This window comes from Podarcis erhardii (genome assembly GCF_964252035.2).
Source record: "Podarcis erhardii genome assembly, chromosome: 3".
Classification (NCBI taxonomy): domain Eukaryota; kingdom Metazoa; phylum Chordata; class Lepidosauria; order Squamata; family Lacertidae; genus Podarcis; species Podarcis erhardii.
In genome coordinates, this window is record NC_138507.1 from 72,945,547 (window position 1) to 72,964,525 (window position 18,979).

At 40.1% G+C, this 18,979-nt stretch overlaps 1 protein-coding gene across 8 annotated transcripts in view; it reads right to left on the reverse strand.

Annotated features, from left to right (window-relative positions):
- The window catches only part of PDE10A (phosphodiesterase 10A), a 188,185-nt gene that overhangs the window by 31,231 nt on the left and 137,975 nt on the right, over nucleotides 1–18,979 (reverse strand). For all 8 annotated transcript variants that reach the window (XM_081855168.1, XM_081855166.1, XM_081855167.1 and 5 more), the window contains 6 exons: nucleotides 16,246–16,274; nucleotides 11,322–11,442; nucleotides 9,321–9,370; nucleotides 6,055–6,195; nucleotides 5,413–5,568; nucleotides 4,999–5,049 (listed from right to left, as the gene is read on the reverse strand). In XM_081855168.1, the coding sequence (XP_081711294.1) occupies nucleotides 4,999–5,049; nucleotides 5,413–5,568; nucleotides 6,055–6,195; nucleotides 9,321–9,370; nucleotides 11,322–11,442; nucleotides 16,246–16,274 (548 nt within the window). The remainder of the gene's footprint in view (nucleotides 1–4,998; nucleotides 5,050–5,412; nucleotides 5,569–6,054; nucleotides 6,196–9,320; nucleotides 9,371–11,321; nucleotides 11,443–16,245; nucleotides 16,275–18,979) is intronic.

Here is an 18,979-nt window from a genome sequence, read left to right on the forward strand (position 1 = left end):
AAATCAGATGAACTTAAACCAATAAAACTTATATTGGTTGGGTATGTAGTCAGAAGAACACATACTCCCTCCTCCCTCAACAAATGAAAATAACTTTATGCTCTTCCTTAAGATGTTAACATCAAGAAAATGTGCTGAGATGTTACCTATCAGATGTTTTATGTGCAGCAATTCCTACAAGCAACATAACACCACAATGTGCACAACTTATATAGAATATATGTGTTGTGATTTTGTCACTTAAATCCCTTTTTAGGGTTGTCATAATTGTTTTCCTAAGAGTTTAATAATTATTAGGCCTTATTATTTGTACCATACCATCAATGCAGGGCACCTTACAGAGTTTTACAAAAAGAGACAGGTCCCGTCCCTCAAGAAGCTTACCCTCTGAAAGACAAGTCAGACAAGGGGAAGGTGGACATATGTTAATGCTCTTAGAAGATAGGTAATATAATTGTATGTTTAAACTTTCAAAGTAACTTCAACCTGGGTGTGGTTTAGAAAAGGCAGAACGGGCATTTCTCTACTAGACTCCCCACTTCACCCGCTTTCTTGAAGCATGAAGAAGCTTCTACCAGCTTCCTCTCAGATTTATCAAGGAGCCAGTCTTATTCTGATTCATCTCCCTAGCTAAAGTGAACTGAATAACCAGGCTCATCTATACATACAGGTATTCTCCTCAGGAACCAAAGGCCTCTTGCTGAGCCTCAGGTTAACAGTACAACCCTGTAAAAGGCAGTTTTGAACAGAAGTGTAAATGTTTGTGGGGTTTTTTTTCAAATATTTTAAACTGAAGAGACAAAGGGGATGATGCCCCTATGGTAAATGTAATTATTCTGAAGGAAAGCACTGAAGCAGAAACAGCCACTGAAGCACTGGTGCCAGCTGGGCAACTTTGTTGTTGTTGAGTTTGAGGGAAATTGAAAAGAAAATTTGTTGACCAGGTGCTGGCAATATTATGTTCATGAATATAGAATCCTCTTCTTTGAAACACAAAAAGGACTTTGTTAACATTTGTCTTCCCTACAAATAAATATAAAAGTTGGTTGAAAGGGGGGGGAATCACGAGGGGTTTCCACAGCCAAGTTTAAATTCCAATGGGCATTACAACTTCTCATATGGACTTGCTGCTGACCTTCAGCAAATGCACAATAAAGTGTCATTTTCACAGGGTCTTGCTATAAGGCATTTGTGCGTGAGACAGTGAATTGTCACCAACAAAGAGATCTTGGACCTGGTTCTCACCAACAGAGGGAAATTGATCGATGAAGTGGAAGTGCTCGGAAACTTGGGAGGAAGTGATCATGTTCTCCTGGGTTTCAGAATACAGAGGCAAGGGGAAACTGAGTGTAGTCAGACACGCACTCTGGACTTTTAGAAGGCCAATTTCAAAAAGCTGAAGGAGCTACTGGGTGTGATCCTGTGCTCAGAAATACTTACTGAGAAGGGAGTCCAAGAAGGATGGGAGTTTCTAAAAGGAGAAATATTGAAGGCCCAAATGTAGACAATACCAAGAAGAAAGAAAAGTGGGAAGCATCTAAGGAAACCGGTGTGGCTGCATAAGGAGCATACAGATGAGCTGAGAGTTAAGAAGGGCATTTATAAGAAATGAAAGAAAGGGGAAATCACAAAGGAGGAGTATACATAAATAGCCAACAGCTGCACGGGAGAAGTCAGGCCGGCTAAAGCTCAGAATGAGTTCAGGCTTGCAAAAGAGGTTAAAAATAATTATAAAGGTTTCTTCTGCTATGTCCAAAGTAAGAAGAACAAGCAAGTGGTGGGTCCTCTGTGTGGGGAAGACGGAGAAATGCTATTGGGTGAGAGAAAAGGCGGAACTACTCAACACCTACTTTGCCTCTGTCTTCACCCAAAAGGAAAGCGATGCCCAACCTGGTGAGAACAGAATAAATGATGTAAGGAGGGAGCTGCAGTCCAAGACAGGAAAAGAGGTAGTAAGGGAACACCTAGCTACTTTAAATGAATTCAAATCTCCAGGGCCTGATGCATCCAAGGGTACTAAAGGAGCTTTGTCTATTATTTTTGAGAATTCTTGGAGAACAGGTGATGTCCCTACAGACTGGAGGCAGGCAAATGTTGTCCCCCTCTTCAAAAAGGGGGGGGGGGGAGGAATACCCAGGTAACTACTGACCAGTGAGCTTGACATCGATACCTGAGCATTTAGAAAATGATGCTGTGATTACTAAGACCCAGCATGGGTTTCTCAAAAATAAGTCATGCCAGACCAATCTGATTTCTTTCTTTGTTTTTCTTTCTTTTCGATGGAATTACAAACTTGGTGGATCAGGGAAATGCTGTGGACATAGTGTATATTGATTTCAGTAAGGCTTTTTGACAAACTCCCCCATGATATTCTCACAAGGAAGCCAGTAAAATGTGGGTTGAACAAGGTAAATGTTAGGTGGATTCATAGCTGGTTGACTGACCAAACCCAAAGAGTATTCATTAATGGTTCTTTGTCATCCTGGGAAAATGTGACAGGTGGGGTGCCACAGGGTTCTGTCCTGGGCCCATTGTTGTTCAATGTCTTTATAAATGACTTGGATAAAGGAACTGAGGGGATACTCATCAAATCTGCAGATGACACCAAACTGGAAGGGGTAGCTAATGCCGCAGAAGACAGAATCAGAATTCAAAATGACCTGAACAGATTGGAGAACTGGGTGCAAGCTAACAAAATGAACTTCAGTAGGGACAAATGTACGGTTCTGCACTTAGGCAGAAAGAACCAGATGCACAAATATAAGATGGAGGAGACCTGGCTTACTAGCAGTACACTGGTACCTCGGGTTAAGTACTTAATTCGTTCCGGAGGTCCGTTCTTAACCTGAAACTGTTCTTAACCTGAAGCACCACTTTAGCTAATGGGGACTCTTGCTGCTGCCGTGCCGCCGGAGCACGATTTCTGTTCTCATCCTGAAGCAAAGTTCTTAACCCGAGGTATTATTTCTGGGTTAGCAGAGTCTGTAACCTGAAGCGTATGTAACCCGAAGTACCACTGTACATGTGAAAAGGATCTAGTGGTCTTGGTGGACCATAAGCTTAACATGAGTCAACAGTGTGATGCAGCAGCAAAAAAATGCTAATGCTATTCTAGGCTGCATCAACAAAAGTATATTGTCCAGATCAAGGGAAGTAATAGTACCACTTTATTCTGCCTTAGTCAGACCATACTTGGAATACTATGTCCAATTCTGGCCACCACAATTTAAGATGGATGTTGATAAGCTGGAACGTGTGCAGAGGAGGGCAACCAAGATGATCAAGGGTCTGGAAACTAAGCCTTATGAGAAGCACTTGAAGGAGCTGGGTGTGTTTAGCCTGGAAAAGAGAAGACTGAGAGAAAATATGATAGCCATCTTCAAATATTTTAAGGGCTGTCACATGGAGCATGCTTGTTTTCTCCTGCTCTGGAGAGTAGGACTCAAACCAATGGCTTCAAGTTGCAAGAAAGGAGATTCTGACTAAACATTCAGAAAAAACTTTCTGACAGTAAGAGCTGTTCTGCAGTGGAACAGACTCCCACAAGAGGTGGTGGACTCTCCTTCCTTGGAGGTTTATAAACAGAGGTTGGATGGCTATCTGTCATGGTTGCTTTAGCTGAGATTCCTGCATTGCAGGGGGTTGGACTAGATGACCCTTGGATCCCTTTCAACTCCATGATTCTATGCTGGCCACAGCTCATTTGCCAGAAAATCTTTTAGCAGCAGCATCTACCATTATTTTCCTGGCTTCTTGATTATTTTAGTAGGGAAAATCATTCCAGTAAGCACACAAAGAGTTTAATGTTAACCCAAATAATGTTATATAAATAAGTTTACAATGTTATGTTAGTTACTATGGAATTACCCACCTACAATTTAAGCTCTTTAAACCTCCAATTTTTTGGAGGTTTAAGGAGCAGAACAGGGCTACTTGCAAAGGACTGCTCTTTGAAGTCCTGACAAGTGGGGCTTCAAAGCACAGCATCACCTGATGTCACTATGTCAGATTGTCTGACGGACAGACAATGACCCTGCCCACATCTCAGTTTTGACCCACCAGAACCTAGCTTTATTAACAGGAACAATACTTCCTTTCAAATTCTGGCAACACACTTTACATTATGAAGGGGATATTTCTTGCAGTACTGTAAAAACTTTATGTTAAAGGTGCATTTTAACTGACTTTGCGAGTTTCTCCTGGTTGTACCTGTTGGCTATATATATACATTGCCATCTGTTATGCTGACTGTTGTACCATTCATTTTAAATCAATAAAACATTGTGGGGTTTTTAAGTTGCCCCACAAGCAGTTGGCAGATAAAGATCTGGCCCACCAGCCAGAAAAAGTTCCCCATCCCGGCGTAAGACTCTGAATCTGGAGGATTTCATACATCAATAGATTGCAATAACATAAATCCTTGGGTCTACTCTGAGTATGGCTAACACTGGCTATCACCCAAAATATTTTTTTAAGTATTGGGTGTGTCTTGGGAAAATGGAGGCTCAAACTGAACTTTAGGACACACACATGTCATGCTCATAGAAATATATGTTTTGACTTGTCCACATCCAAACTTGCATCTCATGTGGTGAGAGCTTGATGTGAACTGGGTTCAAGTCAAAAAGTAATTATTAAGTAATTGAATGACTCTCAATTTATGCTGGGGTTACATTCCAGGGATAGCACCTAAAGCCAAAATTGCATGTAGTCAAAACAAATTGGTCTCAACGGCAGATGGAAATGCTGAAACCCTTTTCTTGGATACCTGCCCCCTAATTTGCCAAGTGCATAAAGCTGAATGTACATAAATTAAATGCACATAAGTTGCAAGTTATCTGTACACCCTTTTGAAATACAGATAATGAAATATAACTTGATTACGTTGTCAAACAGTTTACATCAATCAGATATTACAAAGCTGATTGATCATGAATCAGTTCCTAGAATCTGTTTACTGCTTTCCTAAAAAAACAAAAACTTTTTCCACGGTCTTACCTCTACTTGATGTATTGCTACAGAAGCCCATGCAAGATTCGCTGTTGCAACCTGAAACAAAAGAAAATCCTTATTTCCTGAACTGTATTTGTGACCAGCCACTCTGCTCCTGCAATGCCCCGTTTCTGAGTCCTCCACTGGCGACAGCTGGCAGTAACATAAATGGCTGCACATTACACAGAATCGTAGAATTGTAACTTTCAACCAGCATGTGCAAGCATGCTGCTCATTCACATTCAACCACAGTTTACTTTCAACCATAGTTTATTTTCAACTTGATGTGATACGTCAACCAGATCAATGATTTGGCCCAGTGGATATTAATAATGTAAAATCTGATCCACAGTTATGAAAGTGGCTTCATCCCTTCCCCATAGCAACATTCAAATACCTACTATCACATTTAGGCTTTACCTCCTGATGACTGAGGAGGAAGGTGTCATTGCCCCAGTGTCGATAAAGCTCCAAGATACCAATCAAGTCACCAAGTGTAGTAACTATTGGCAAACAAAGCACAGACTTGATGCGAGTTCCTGATTCCAGTCCAGTACCTTTGGGAAACCGCTCATCCTGGGAAGGCAAGCACAGTTTTAAACTTAATGGTGTGTGTTTTTCCCTTATCGCTAAAGTTATGTCAGTTTTGTCTATAAATCTGGGATATCTCTGTTGAAATCTTGAGGACAAACTCACAGCCTAGCCTTCAGGTGTATTACAGATTCTGTTCAACACTGACAAAGGGGTGTATAAACACACTATCAATGCTAGGCCATGTTGATTTATAACTGGATAGATTTTGTTCTTTCTGAAACAGCCTGCATTTTGGGGATTGCCTGATTCAGCTCAGGGTCTGAGGTTAGGTCCACTTCAGGAAAGAAATTGCACCACTGTTTAGGAAATACATGAAGAAGAATTACCGGGAAACGTGTTTGAAACCTCTTTTCTCTTGATTGAACTGATGATTTAAATCAATCCACTTTGCCTGAACAGAACTCACTCCCACATAGGTATGAAAACATTTGCAGCCTGACATTATTTTTTAAAAAGACAGTAATTTACCCCCAAAATATCTTCTACTAATAACGTTTTTCTAGATTTGGCTACATATGCAGATACTGTAGTGCCAAGCATAATGGGTCCCACAGGAACAAGATGTGGTTGTCCATCCTTCACTCCTGGTGGCGTGAACACACAGAGGCTCTAATGGGAGGAAGTATAAAAAAAAGAAAACTGCATTTTAAATGTTTGACTCTTTCCATAGTAATCATAATTTTATATGGTACTAGAACAATCCTGAAATCAGTAGTTTACATTCATTTACATTTTTTGAAATGCTGAAATACGGCATTGTTATTTGGGGGCAGGGGAAGGTTAATTCACTATTTTGTCCTTATGAAACTTTTCCAACTCAACTGATTTTGCTAAATGATGCAACGCTCCAAATGAAAATAAGCATGGATGGAAAATTGCTATGGAGGTCATCATAGAAATGGAATTCTGCTTAAGGAATACTCTTGCCAATGGGAGCAAATTCAAAATCCCAGCCATTGCTTTTATAATAAAATCAGGTTGAGTTGTAAAGGAACTTCTCCCACGCCCCAAACAGTCTGTCAGGTAAGAGAACATGGTAGAAATGGGACTCTGCTCCGTGTTTGTTTGTTTTTGAAGAGGATTATCATCCTCTGTACTAAGATACTTAGGGGGTAAGTGCACTATTACTCACATATGCTTCTACCCTATTCCTTTCTTACCACGAACTGCTACTTGGGCCCAGCAATTCCCTTCACCCATAAAAAGAGAGGTGGAAAGACTTTGGGGAAATGCAGGGTTGAATCTTGCACAGAAAAGCACTGTTTCACTGAGGGATGTGGGGAATGGTACTGAATAATGCTATTTTGGATCTTGTGCTGGGAAAAACTTCAACCCCAGTGTGATGCAAGGAAGAAGGAAATGAGCTTCTTGGCTAAAGAGAATGTATATGATGTTTCTTCAAGGGGTGGGGGGGGGGGAGAGAAGAGGGATTCTGGTGGACTGCAGCCATTGCCAAGAGCAGCTGAAGAGTTCCAAGGGGATTTCCCTGCCCATTTGCAAAGCCAACACATGGAGATGGGGATGACAACACAATGAGGCAATGCCAGTACTAGGATAATACCAAGGCATACAGCATATCAAGTGGGAAGTGCAGAATAGGCAGGGAAGAGAAAAACCAACCTTTGATGTAACAAGCTAAGGGCTGTTTGTCTGTGCGTCACCTTGAGCTTTAAACATTATTTATTAACAAAAACCATGCACAAACCATAACTTAGTATTACATATTAATCTGGCTATTGTATGTTACTCTGAAAGCTCTGCTATAAAATAAACCATCAGCAAGAGCTGGGCTGTCAGCAAGGAGTGCGGCTGTGAGTAGGTTGGTGCACTGACAATGGCATGATCAGGAAACCACCAGCAAGTGTACTTGTATGCTTCAGATTCAGATTTCAGAAGTGCAGCAATGGCCTAACTATTTTGTGCCAATTTTATGCCCAACTATACTTTAGCCTACCCAAACTTCCAGGTGAAAATCCCATCATCCCTGATCATTGGCTGATGGGGTTTGTATCCCAAAGCAAGTGAAGGGCACCAGGTTGGCCTGATCCAATAGGAATCTTCTTATGTTCTTAAACAAATAATGTTTTGCCTCATCTAATCTCTCCCCGACAAAAAATGCATGAAAAGTAAGTAACTCTGGCTTGAGTCTAAGGGTGTTAGGCATTCGTGGAAAGACACTTTCACTTGTCTGAGGCAGCCCCCCAAATTCTGCTGATTTCTCCATTATGTACATCCCCAATGCCTCTTCCCACACCATCCTGGAAAGCCCCACAGCCCCCAAGAGTGGCTTTGGGGAGTTGCAGAAGGTTGCAATGCAGAGGAGGTTCCAATAAAGTCCTGCTGCGGGAATAGTTCCACTTGCGGTTCTCTGAATTCAACCCCTAAGAAATACAGTAATTCCCATTACTAGGTTCAGTAAGGGACAGCTATAAGCTATTCCATGGCATAAAATGTTTAGCAGAGTCACAAGGTGGCATGCGCATTGTGTAGAATTAAGTAAGAATTCAATGTTTTGTATTCTAGAATAAGAGCATAATAAATTCACCTTAAAGCATAAGCATGTATTGTTTCTCTGGCTTCTTACCACCATTTTCAGAGTAAATGTATCATGTCAACACGTACAGAAAGGAGAAACCTACCCAGCAGTGGCTGACAGGGCTGTGGTGCTGATCTGGGTTCCCAATGCCACACATTGCTGCCCATCACTAGGAGGAAAAGGACCAAGGCAGTGGGGAGCTCAGCACAGTGTGAACGTAATAGTAGGAGCTTAAGATTGACTCTGTTAAACTCCACAGTGCCTGGCCCCTCCTTATCTCAGTAACTGGCAGCCACATGTGGTGTTGAGAAGCCAAATCAGCAACATAGTCATGCCTACAGCATCCCGCCAGCCACTACTGAACCCATCTCATAGCTACTTTGCTATTCTCATCCATTTGTCAGGGAGGTAATACTCACAATAATTCTTAGAAAGGAAGAAGTTATCAACTTTCAAACTCCAATAGATTGGTGTCACTAGAGGGCATATACCCAATAGTTCTTCAAGGACTTAAATGTGAATTCATGGGGGGAGGGGATTAAACAAAATTAAAATAAGCCTTCCTACAAGATGTTGGCCTATGACTCATAATTTAATTAGAGGCAAGCACTTTTAATGGCAGAATTGTTACATCCGCTGATAAATAGGGTATATAAAAGGAAACATGGTTTTTGCAAAAGACCATGCTATGTAGGTTATTAACATTACCTGAAAATATCAACAAGGATGTAGACAAAGTGATCCAGAGAAAACCACGTGCTTGGTCTTTCACAAAAACAATTCACAGCTTTTCTCAAAAAATACCCCTAAGGTAACTTATGAGCCCCAGGATAAGGGATGGATCATGTTAATGAAGAAAAGAAAAATTGGCAATTTTCACAATCAAAGGAAAACAGTGGTAGTCCTAAACTCAGAGGTCTATCCCAAGGAGTTCAATGGAAGTATGTGTACTTAGGGCAGCAGCAAGAAGTCAACCCATACCTTTTCCGGTTTAGTAATACAAATTTAAACAAAGCTATTAATTAATGGAGATTCTTTTGGTAGGTCAGCAGAGAACAATTTGTTCATCAATACAGATTGTTAGCTGCATTTACAGAACCACATCTCATAATCAATGCATAGCTGGTTAACCCCTGTTAAACCTTCTACAGTACATTGCATTAAGTGGCTTGCAGATGGGAGTTCTTTACATACTTACATTATTGCATTCACCCAGGAAATACAGTGCAAATCCATCAGCATTTGTAGCTGCCAAAGAACAATTAAAACATTAAGGAAAAGACTGATATACTTGCTGAGGTTATATAGGGCATGCCCAGCTAGCTTTCTTTATTAATCTTTTATGAAGAACTATACTAAACTATACTTCACTAAAAACGAAGTTTATGAATAACACAAAATTACTTTATTACATTCATAATATTACATTCATATTACATTCATCTGTGATGCTGTTTACATAAAATATGTTCTCAATGGAATCTGGCATAAAATATATGTTAAAACATTCTATTTGTAAGCTCCTAGCTATGGACACAACAAATTATACAATGATCTTGTTTTGTTCAGTGAGCGAATATCTAAGTATAAACTAAAAATACAAGACAAAACTTTGAAAGCTAGAAAGAGCTTCCAGTGGTGGGGGCGGGTCTAGGGGGAAGATTTTCAATGTCTGTATAGTTACCATCAAAGCCATCAGTCTTGTCGTATCACTAATTATTCCACCAGCTCCTGTTAAAAACCTGCAATCTTTTTCAACCTGCCTTGATTCTCATTCTTCTTTGCATTGCCGAAAAAAAGGTAAGAGCAAGATGAAAATCTGAATCATGTGAACAAAACTGTTATGCAAAAATAATTTGCTCCACCTATTATTAATTATAATTATCGTTTACATTTGTATTCCATTTTTTTCCCTTTAAGTGCAATGCAATGATCTTCAACCTCACCCAATGAACTACTTTTCACAACTGCCCTATAAACCAGGGGTTGCTGATCTGGTGCATGTGGATGAAGGCCTTTCTTTGGTGACCCTGGGATAAACCATAATCCCTAGATGCCAAGCTTTCTTTTATTTCCTTTATGTAAGTTTCTATTATTTTTAGAACCTGAGATAGGAGGCAAAACGCAGACACCATTCTTCACATTTTTTCCATGGGAAATCAGCCTGATCCAAGCTTTCAGTGTTTCATTTTATCCTCTGCTGAAAATACCCCTGCTCGAAAAATTCCTGTAGACACCCATGTGTGTGAGAGAGATGGGGGTAAGAAGCACCAGGGAGAGGAGGGAGAAATGCACATGTAGCCTCTATAGACAAGAGGCTCTGTAGATATGTAGTCATCAGTTGAGAGGGAGAGGTGGGTGGATGGGGTTGTTTTGGTTTTTTGCAATTTTGAAACCATGAAGAAGCGTCTCTACCCCCATCACTCAGCCTGGACGCTGAGGTCCAGCGCTGAGGGCCTTCTGGCGGTTCCCTCACTGTTAGAAGCAAAGCTACAGAGAACCAGGCAGAGGGCCTTCTTGGTAGTGGCGCCCGCCCTGTGGAACGCCCTCTCATCAGATGTCAAGGAAATAAACAACTACCTGACATTTAGAAGACATCTGAAGGCAGCCCTGTTCGGGGAAGTTTTTAATGTGTGACATTTTAATGTATTTTTAATCTTTGTTGGAAGCTGCCCAAAGTGGCTGGGGAAACCCAGCCAGATGGGTGGGGTACAAATAATAAATAATTATTATTATTATTATTATTATTATTATTATTATTATTAGGGGAAATAGTTTTCTTCCAGGGGTTTCAGTGGGTAAGGGACTGATTTTTTTAAAAAAAACTGGAAAAAATGCAATACTGTGTTTGTTTTCTTAAGTACTCTTTTTTAAATGTATTTTTATTAAATATTTTCTTGATTTACAAAAGTATGTGCAATGTCTCTCTCTCTCTCTCGCATTTTTTCCATGTAACATTTTTACAAATCAGTTTCATTTGTTGAGACATTAGGAAGAAAAGAGGGAATCCCAGACTGCACTCCTTGGCCAAATACTGGAAGATATTCTATACTCTGAAACATTTGAAAGTACCTTTCCAACATTAAGCCTTAAGTGCACTGCTTGTTTAGTAATTCAGTCAAATACAGAAGCATTTACTGTATATTTCTGCCTTTGAATTTTGGATCCAACATAATAAACATAATAAATGTTTTCTTACCCATTCGAATGATGCTACTCAATTCATATAAGAGCAGTTGATTGTGCCCTCCTATATCCATCCGCTGCTCTATAAAGCCGTTCAGGTCATATACCACTGCTTGGATATCAGGATTCTGGTACTATTGAAAAACAAGCACATATTGAAGAACTATTAAAACTTTTATGAAAAATCAATATGATCAGACGTTATTTGATTTGGTGTTTTACAGCTCCTATTTTGGAAATAGGTTTGGTGTTCTTATTGTTTAAATTTTAATAATTAATAATTTAATTATTAATACAGCAGCAGCAGTAGTAGTTGGTTAATCTAAAGCAACAGAAAACCCAAAAGAGAAAGTGAAGTCCATGCTTAAGGAGAAGGAAGTCAGGGAATGGTGAAGCACAACAACCTAAAGATACTCTCCTTTTCTATTAGCACAACAGAAGTAAATAATAATTATAATTATAATAATTTAAAGAAAGAAAGAAAAAAGAAAGAAAGAACTCTCATAGCTCAGTGGCAGGGCCCATGCTTTGCATGCAGAATATTCCAGGATTAATCTCTGGCATCTCCAGGTAAGGCTGAAAACCCTGCAGAACTGCACTTAGCTCAGTGTAGACCACAGACTGGATCCAACCAATTATGTTTGCCTACAGTGTGTAGGCCCTACACAGATAAACATTTTGGCAATGCTAACTGAAGAATCAATATATTGATTTCTTACATGGCAGAACTTCCATATCAGGTTTATATTGAAAACTATTAACCTATGATCCTTTAAAAGCAAGGATCACAAATTCTTTGAACTGTGCATGGTTCAACTGCAAACTAACATCTAACATGAACAAATGTAGTCAAAACTAATTGTAAATTAAGTGAAAATTTCTTAAACTAATTCAGCTATCCATGTAAAAGAATAAAAGAACAGTATTCTTTCTGAGCACAAAATTTTAAACTACTTGTTCAATTTTAAACAGCCTAAATGTGTGTGTGTGTGTGTGTGTGTGTGCGCGCGCGCGCGCGTGTGTGCGTGTGCGTGTGCGTGTGTGTGTGTATTAAAACATTTATATAATTTTTTTAAAAAGCTTCCATTTTTTAGATGATTTAAACCACACTTTCAGGGTAATTTCTTTGCTGTTCATAACTACATGAAAAAGTTCCTCTTTGCATTTCTTAACAATGATAAAGGAGTGAAGGACCTGAAATATTAGATCATAAAATGAAATTAAGAGTGCTTTTTACACTTGACAGCAGAACAAAGAGTATTTAAAAAGTGACATTTTTAAGTTTTAAAAAGGTGCTGTTTTCATTTAAAGGCTAATGAGAGCAAGACAGAGGGAGCGTTATTACAATTCTAAATTTAGAGCTTATGATAAATTTACAGATAAAGCAGAAAATGGTCTTCAACATATATATATATATAGTACTGAGAAATAAAATACCATAATTTAAATTTCCATATTGCCAAGGCAATACATTAGTAAAGTATAATTTCTACGTCTTTCTGTCTATGAATTGCCCATCAGCCAGCCATAGAGTCACCACTCTTTCTCCTCCCAGTTCAGTTGGTGGAGGGGGGGGGGTCAAACACAAATCCCTGGACACTCCATTCCTCTCTGCTTTCATCCCCTTTTCTCTCTCTTCCTGCCATGTCAAGGGATGCATGAAATTAGACTGAGGCCACATGAAGCCCTAGGGCAACACACTCCTGCCTTATGCTCTCACATTTCAGCTTCAGATTAAGAGTTAGACAAATAGCCAGCTGAAAGTTATGGAAGAAAACCCCAAGTAAATGCATTATAGATAACTTACTGAGGATGATGAGCTGAATGACAAGTATAACTTAAAAGTGCACATCTTCTAATGTATAATACACAACAGCAGAAGATTCTACACCCACAGGGCACATGTAACCAAGTCTAAATATGGCTGAATGCCAAGGAAGAAATGTGAGCAAGCACATACTGCCAAATGAGCAACTTGTCTCTCTCAAAATATATATGCATTCTCCTCCATGATATGTCTTCAATATTTTCTCACAAAGACGGCAAAACCTAAGCCTGCTTGATGGAACTATCCTATGCATAAATTTCAATGGGTGTTACTACCAGTGTATATAGGATTGCAGTCAGTTGTTGTGAATGTTTCAGCCTCACTGTTGTAATTTCCTCCAGCACAACACAGCATAGCACAACAGTTAGGAAACAATAACACTTCACTTCACAGAAGTACAATTCCCAGGATCCCCTGAAGAAGCCAGAAAGTGTAAACATTTATAGGGTCCATGTGCCCTTAAAGAGATACAGCAGCAACGCATGAGAGAACTACTAGAAACAGATGGCAATGTTTTATTGAAAGCATGCCACTGCAATCAGTGAAGTACTTCAACAGTTTTCCTAGTGCTATCTTCAGTTTGGCATAGGGGGAAAGAGCTGGAACTATAGGAAATAAAATACATGCAGCATTCAATGGCTGAATTTCACACAGCTGCATCTCAAATTACCAGCATCAGGTGGGATGTGTATTTCTTAAAATGACTGCAAAAATTACAGAAAAATAACACCTCATGTTGATATTTCTCTAACTAATCCTTAGCAGTGAACTGAGATCCACCTGTAGTCTAGAAAGCTCTGTGCTAAGATGGGAGAAATAAATAAAGAGAGGGGATTATAGCATGGTAAGAAAGGAAGGGAAAATGTCTGCAATTTCCACTCCCTGACTCATCAATCAGAAAATGCAAAAACATTCTACTTGGAAAGAGCAGAGGTGTGTTGCAAAGAAAATCTCATGAAAGTATTTTCCATTTTTGAGGGGCTGCATTTTATATTGTGATTAAGCGCATTCGTACAGTAGGACTCCTACAGCTCAGATTGACAGTGATATCATACCAGTAGAACAAAGACTGCTTGGATAAACTCACTCCAGAAATTATGGCAGGACACTCTGATTTAATAAGAACTAAGAGTCTAGTTTTTCTTTTTACTGTTAGTCAGGTTTTTATGGCACACAGGGAAGTGGTTTAGCTAGAAAATTTTAAGTACATTTCCATTTTAAAACTTTTAATAATTTAAGGCATTTCCATCAATGAACTACTTTTCAAAACAGTAAGATGCTTTTTATTCAGTGATTTGCTCACAATATGCATAATTTGGGAAATGGTTTACAATGTTGCAACATTTCCAGCATACCATTTCTTCTTATCAATGTTTCAAGTTGGCATTTGAAAGGAATATGTTCTGTAAATCACAACAACCAAAAATAACTTGAGCAGGTCTCAGTTCAGAAACTAATCAGACCTTTACATGGTAAAGGATCAGCACCAATTTTACCTTCACAAGTATACATAAAATCATATATAATGTAGATACCCAATTATAAGCAATTCAGGATAGCTTAATCTCAGGGTTCTGAGTTCGAGCCCAACAATAGGCAAAGAATTCCTGCATTGCAAGAGGTTGGACTAGATGGCTCTCAAGGTCCCTTCCAATGTTACAATTTGTACAGTTCTTTGTTACAAAGTTCAGGAAGATCACTTAGGATTGGGTACCTATTTGGTGTCACTCATTCCTTAGCTAAGCCTAATAGATTCAAATGTTGCTCCATATGCAATTGCATGAGAAATCTGGAAATATTAATTCTTCTGGCTGTGATTCAGAGAGCCCTTGAATTATACACTGGGATTTCTGTATTCACAGCAGCACTCTGGAACACACAATAGCCTCATTCAAAGTTAACAAAAGCAGTGTGGCTTATTTAGGGGGAAACGGCACACTACATTGCAACCATGTGTGACATTAACCTGACATTCCTTCTATACTGCAAAATGCTCTTGGAAGGGGGTGATTTGCTGACAAGGGATTGGGAGGGGGGAAAGGAAGTTTTTAACCAGGCATGTTACCCCTGGAATTCCCCCAGCTGCTTTTGCCCCAACCTAGTGCCTGTGAAGTATGCACAGATCCAGAGTACAACGGTTTGAGAAGGGAAGTTTAAATAAATAATAATAAATTTTATTTATACCCAACCCTCCCCAGCCAGAGCCAGGCTCAGGGCGGCTAACACCAGTAAAATTACAGTAAAAACATAATAGGGGAAAAAAAACCAATTTAAAATACAGGTTAAAATGCAATTTAAAATGCAGCCTCATTCTAAAAGTAGCCCATAGATCAAAACCATAAGGGTCAGACTGAGTCCAAACCAAAGGCCAGGCGGAACAGCTCCGTCTTGCAGGCCCTGCAGAAAGATGTCAAGTCCCACAGGGCCCTAGTCTCTTGTGACAGAGCGTTCCACCAAGTCAGGGCCAGTACTGAAAAGGCCCTAGAGAAATGGTGGCTGCCTAAGCCATCCCTTACCTCATGTTCCTTCTACAATGCAAATGATTTCCTCTTGAAAACACTTAGCAAGAGAGAACCAGCTGCCACAGCTAGAGCTAAAACAAGTATCTGAAAGATGAGAGATGGAAATGCACACTCCGCACTCAAATAGACTAGGATCCAGCCTCCAAGGGGCCTTTTCTGCCCTCCACACCTGCTAGCCATTCCCCCTTCCTCAAAGGAAGGCTTTTTTGCAGGTTGGAAGGAGGGAGGAGGGAGGAGGAAGTTTTCACAATGCAAGAGGATGGAAAGAGTGATGAAACTTAAGTAATAGGGGATTTTTGTTTTTTCAAACTCGCTTAATTTCCAGGGCAAGCTGGGGGTGGCTCACACATCCCTAATCACAGTTTCAATACATTTGGTTGCAATGTACCATGTCCTTATTTACTTCTTAAGGCTCTGAATGGTATTTTAATTGGTCTGAAAGTTGTTAGTGTGCTCACCAGCAATTTCTCTGGAGGTAATTCAATGAATGAAGTGCAACGCATCAGGAAATTCATTTCAAACCAACAGAAGGCTGCTTGGACAGTTTTATGTTCTGGGGAACAGAGACACACCTGTACGGTACTTACCCTGCTGATATGCTTAGGAGTCGAAACATCTGTAAGAAAAGGAAGCAAACAATTAGATGCTCCTGGAAAGTTCGGGATAGTTTTAATTTTCAAAAAAAATCCAACGTTAAATAATCCTACTGCTGCTTTCAGTGTCTATTACATCACAATATATTTCGAATTGTTTTATTCCACATCCTTATTTTCAGTAGAATACTTAATTTTGGCAAGTTTTAAGAATTCAAATCTATTTAATATATGGCTCATATTTGCAGCTTGCATTGGGGGAAAAGTCACACTTCTATGCTCCCTGAATCTACAATCCAGACCCTTGGGCACATGTCCATCTTATGGCACCTCAATGCTGCTAAAGGCACTGGTAAGATGGTATGAAATCTGAATTGCAAATTTCCATGACATTCTTCCCTGGTGCACCCAGCCAAACAATGGGCAAGTGGGCCAGAGGCTGCAGCCCCACCAGCAGCAGGCATAGGAAACCTCCCGGTATGAGGCATTTTGGGGGAAGACATGCTGCCATCATATGACAGCAGTGGGTCTGATCCAGACTTCTTTGCTGCCCCATTCTGGGAACTGGCACAGTGAAGGGGCATTTTCTTCCCTACCCACCTTCTGCCTAGGCCACCATGAGCGCCAGGCTAGGGGTGGTCTGGCTCTTTAACCTTCTGCCTTAAACAAGACACATGAAATATATTGGTGGAATAGAGCTGAGAAGTTTTCTTGTGCTTTCTCTAGCAACACTGCACCAACTGAGTGCTGACACAGCCTGGTCCAGAGAAGGAAGACACATGTCTAATAATTAACTCTTTATTGGCAAGAGAAGCACTTACAGCAGCTTCCACAGTGCTCTTAGCCTCTAGGCAACTGTCCACAGGTCTGCCCTATGGAGCAGGTGCAGCAACAGTGGGGCCACTCCCCTCCCCTGCCTTATATACCTTCCTCTGACAGGTTGCATGCCCACAGCATGAGACTTCTCCTGCATGCACTTCCCTTTTCAAGCCCCTCCTGGTTCTAGGAGTCAGTGGGATGGGGGAAGCTGAAGAATCTACTAATCCATCCCACACCAGATCCATCCCTTCTTCTTCCGCCACATCCTGTGCACCTTCCTCCACCTTCAAATGCCCTCAGTCTCACTTCCCTGGCTCCTGCCTTGCAGGTGGTGTGACACCCCATAAATCACTGGCCCCACTCTCCTGGGTCACTCCCCTGGTCCTCTGTCTCTGCTGCACACTCTTTGGAGCCTGCCTGCCAGATTACTAACCCACCAATATATATGGAATTATGAATTTTAAAATTGAGGACATGCTTATGGGATGGGGCAATACCTAGGGGAGTTTCAAGTTGCTGTGAACTGGTGTTTTACAGACCAGCCAAAGTCTACAGATTTGGCTCAGTCACATAAGAACAAATTGTAACAGTCTCTGTGTTTTGTTTTCGATATACTGTACAATGTTTGGAAAGATTTCAAGCTGAATGCAAATAGTTGCTTTTCCTCACTAATCAATGTGATGTTCTGATGTATCTTTTTTTTCACCTGTATGCATTGAGGTTCCTTTATACAAAAAAAGCCAAAACAAAATAACCATGAAACAATAATCCTGCATGATTAAAAACGAGAGTAAATTCCTGTAACTTCTCTCCTCCTAATGTTAATCTGCCACGGAATATAAAATATATTGGCTCACTGGCTCACTTGGTTTCTGTGTTCTTGAGTACATTGAAAACAAACAGACTTTTGCTGAACTTTGCAATGCAATCCTCAACATCTGCAGAAAAGTCAAGACTGAACAGTTCCCTCTTTTCAGACCAGCTGACAAGAGAAACAAAAGGAAATACCCCTTGGGAATTGTCTGCTAACGTCAACAAGGGTAAGGGGATCATTAGCAGTAGAAATGATAGGTTACCACATGGGAGAGAGCAGGAATCCAATGTAGAACAGATTTACGTCAAGGGAACTATTTCATTCTCTCCGAAGGAACCCTACTGTAACTACAACATACGTACATTTGTACTAAAGACGTATTTTATGCACTGTACTCTAGGGACTGAAAATATGACACTGAGCAAATGTTCAAATGTCCTCTGGACAAACACGAGCACTGGAAAAATGACAAGAACATACATTCCTTTATTTCTTCAGGATATTTGAACAAATCTGTTTTGAATAATACTCTACCTTTTTCCTAAGGGCTTATCCGCACTTCCTCTTGTCCTGCTGCTTTCCCCGCAGGGAAAACCACTCTTTAGCACTCATTCAGAGCAAATGGCAATTCAGGTTCTCTCCACATTGAGATTTGCTCTCATTTAGCACTAAAGAGTGGAAAAGGAGTGGGACAAAGGGATGAATGCTGTGGAGTAAAGATTCATGGTAGAACAGAACAGAACAGAAAAGAACAGAATAGAATAGAATAACTGAGTTGGAAGAGACCCTGAAGATCATCTAGTCCAACCTCCTGCATTGCAGGAATATGCAGCTGTCCCTTACGGGGATCGAAACTGTGCCCTTGGCATTATTAGCACCAAACTCTAACCAACTGAGCTATCAGCATAATAAAAAACACTCAGTGGAGAAAATAATTAAACATGTAACTAGAAAAAAGCATGAAAATTATATTATTTCATGTGACATGTTCATTTCATCACTGAAATACATAGAAGAAAAAGAATGCAACTCTAAAATGTTTTTCTCTTCACGCATTTCTCTGTAGCCTCCCTATCTTTTCTTCCAAATGAATTT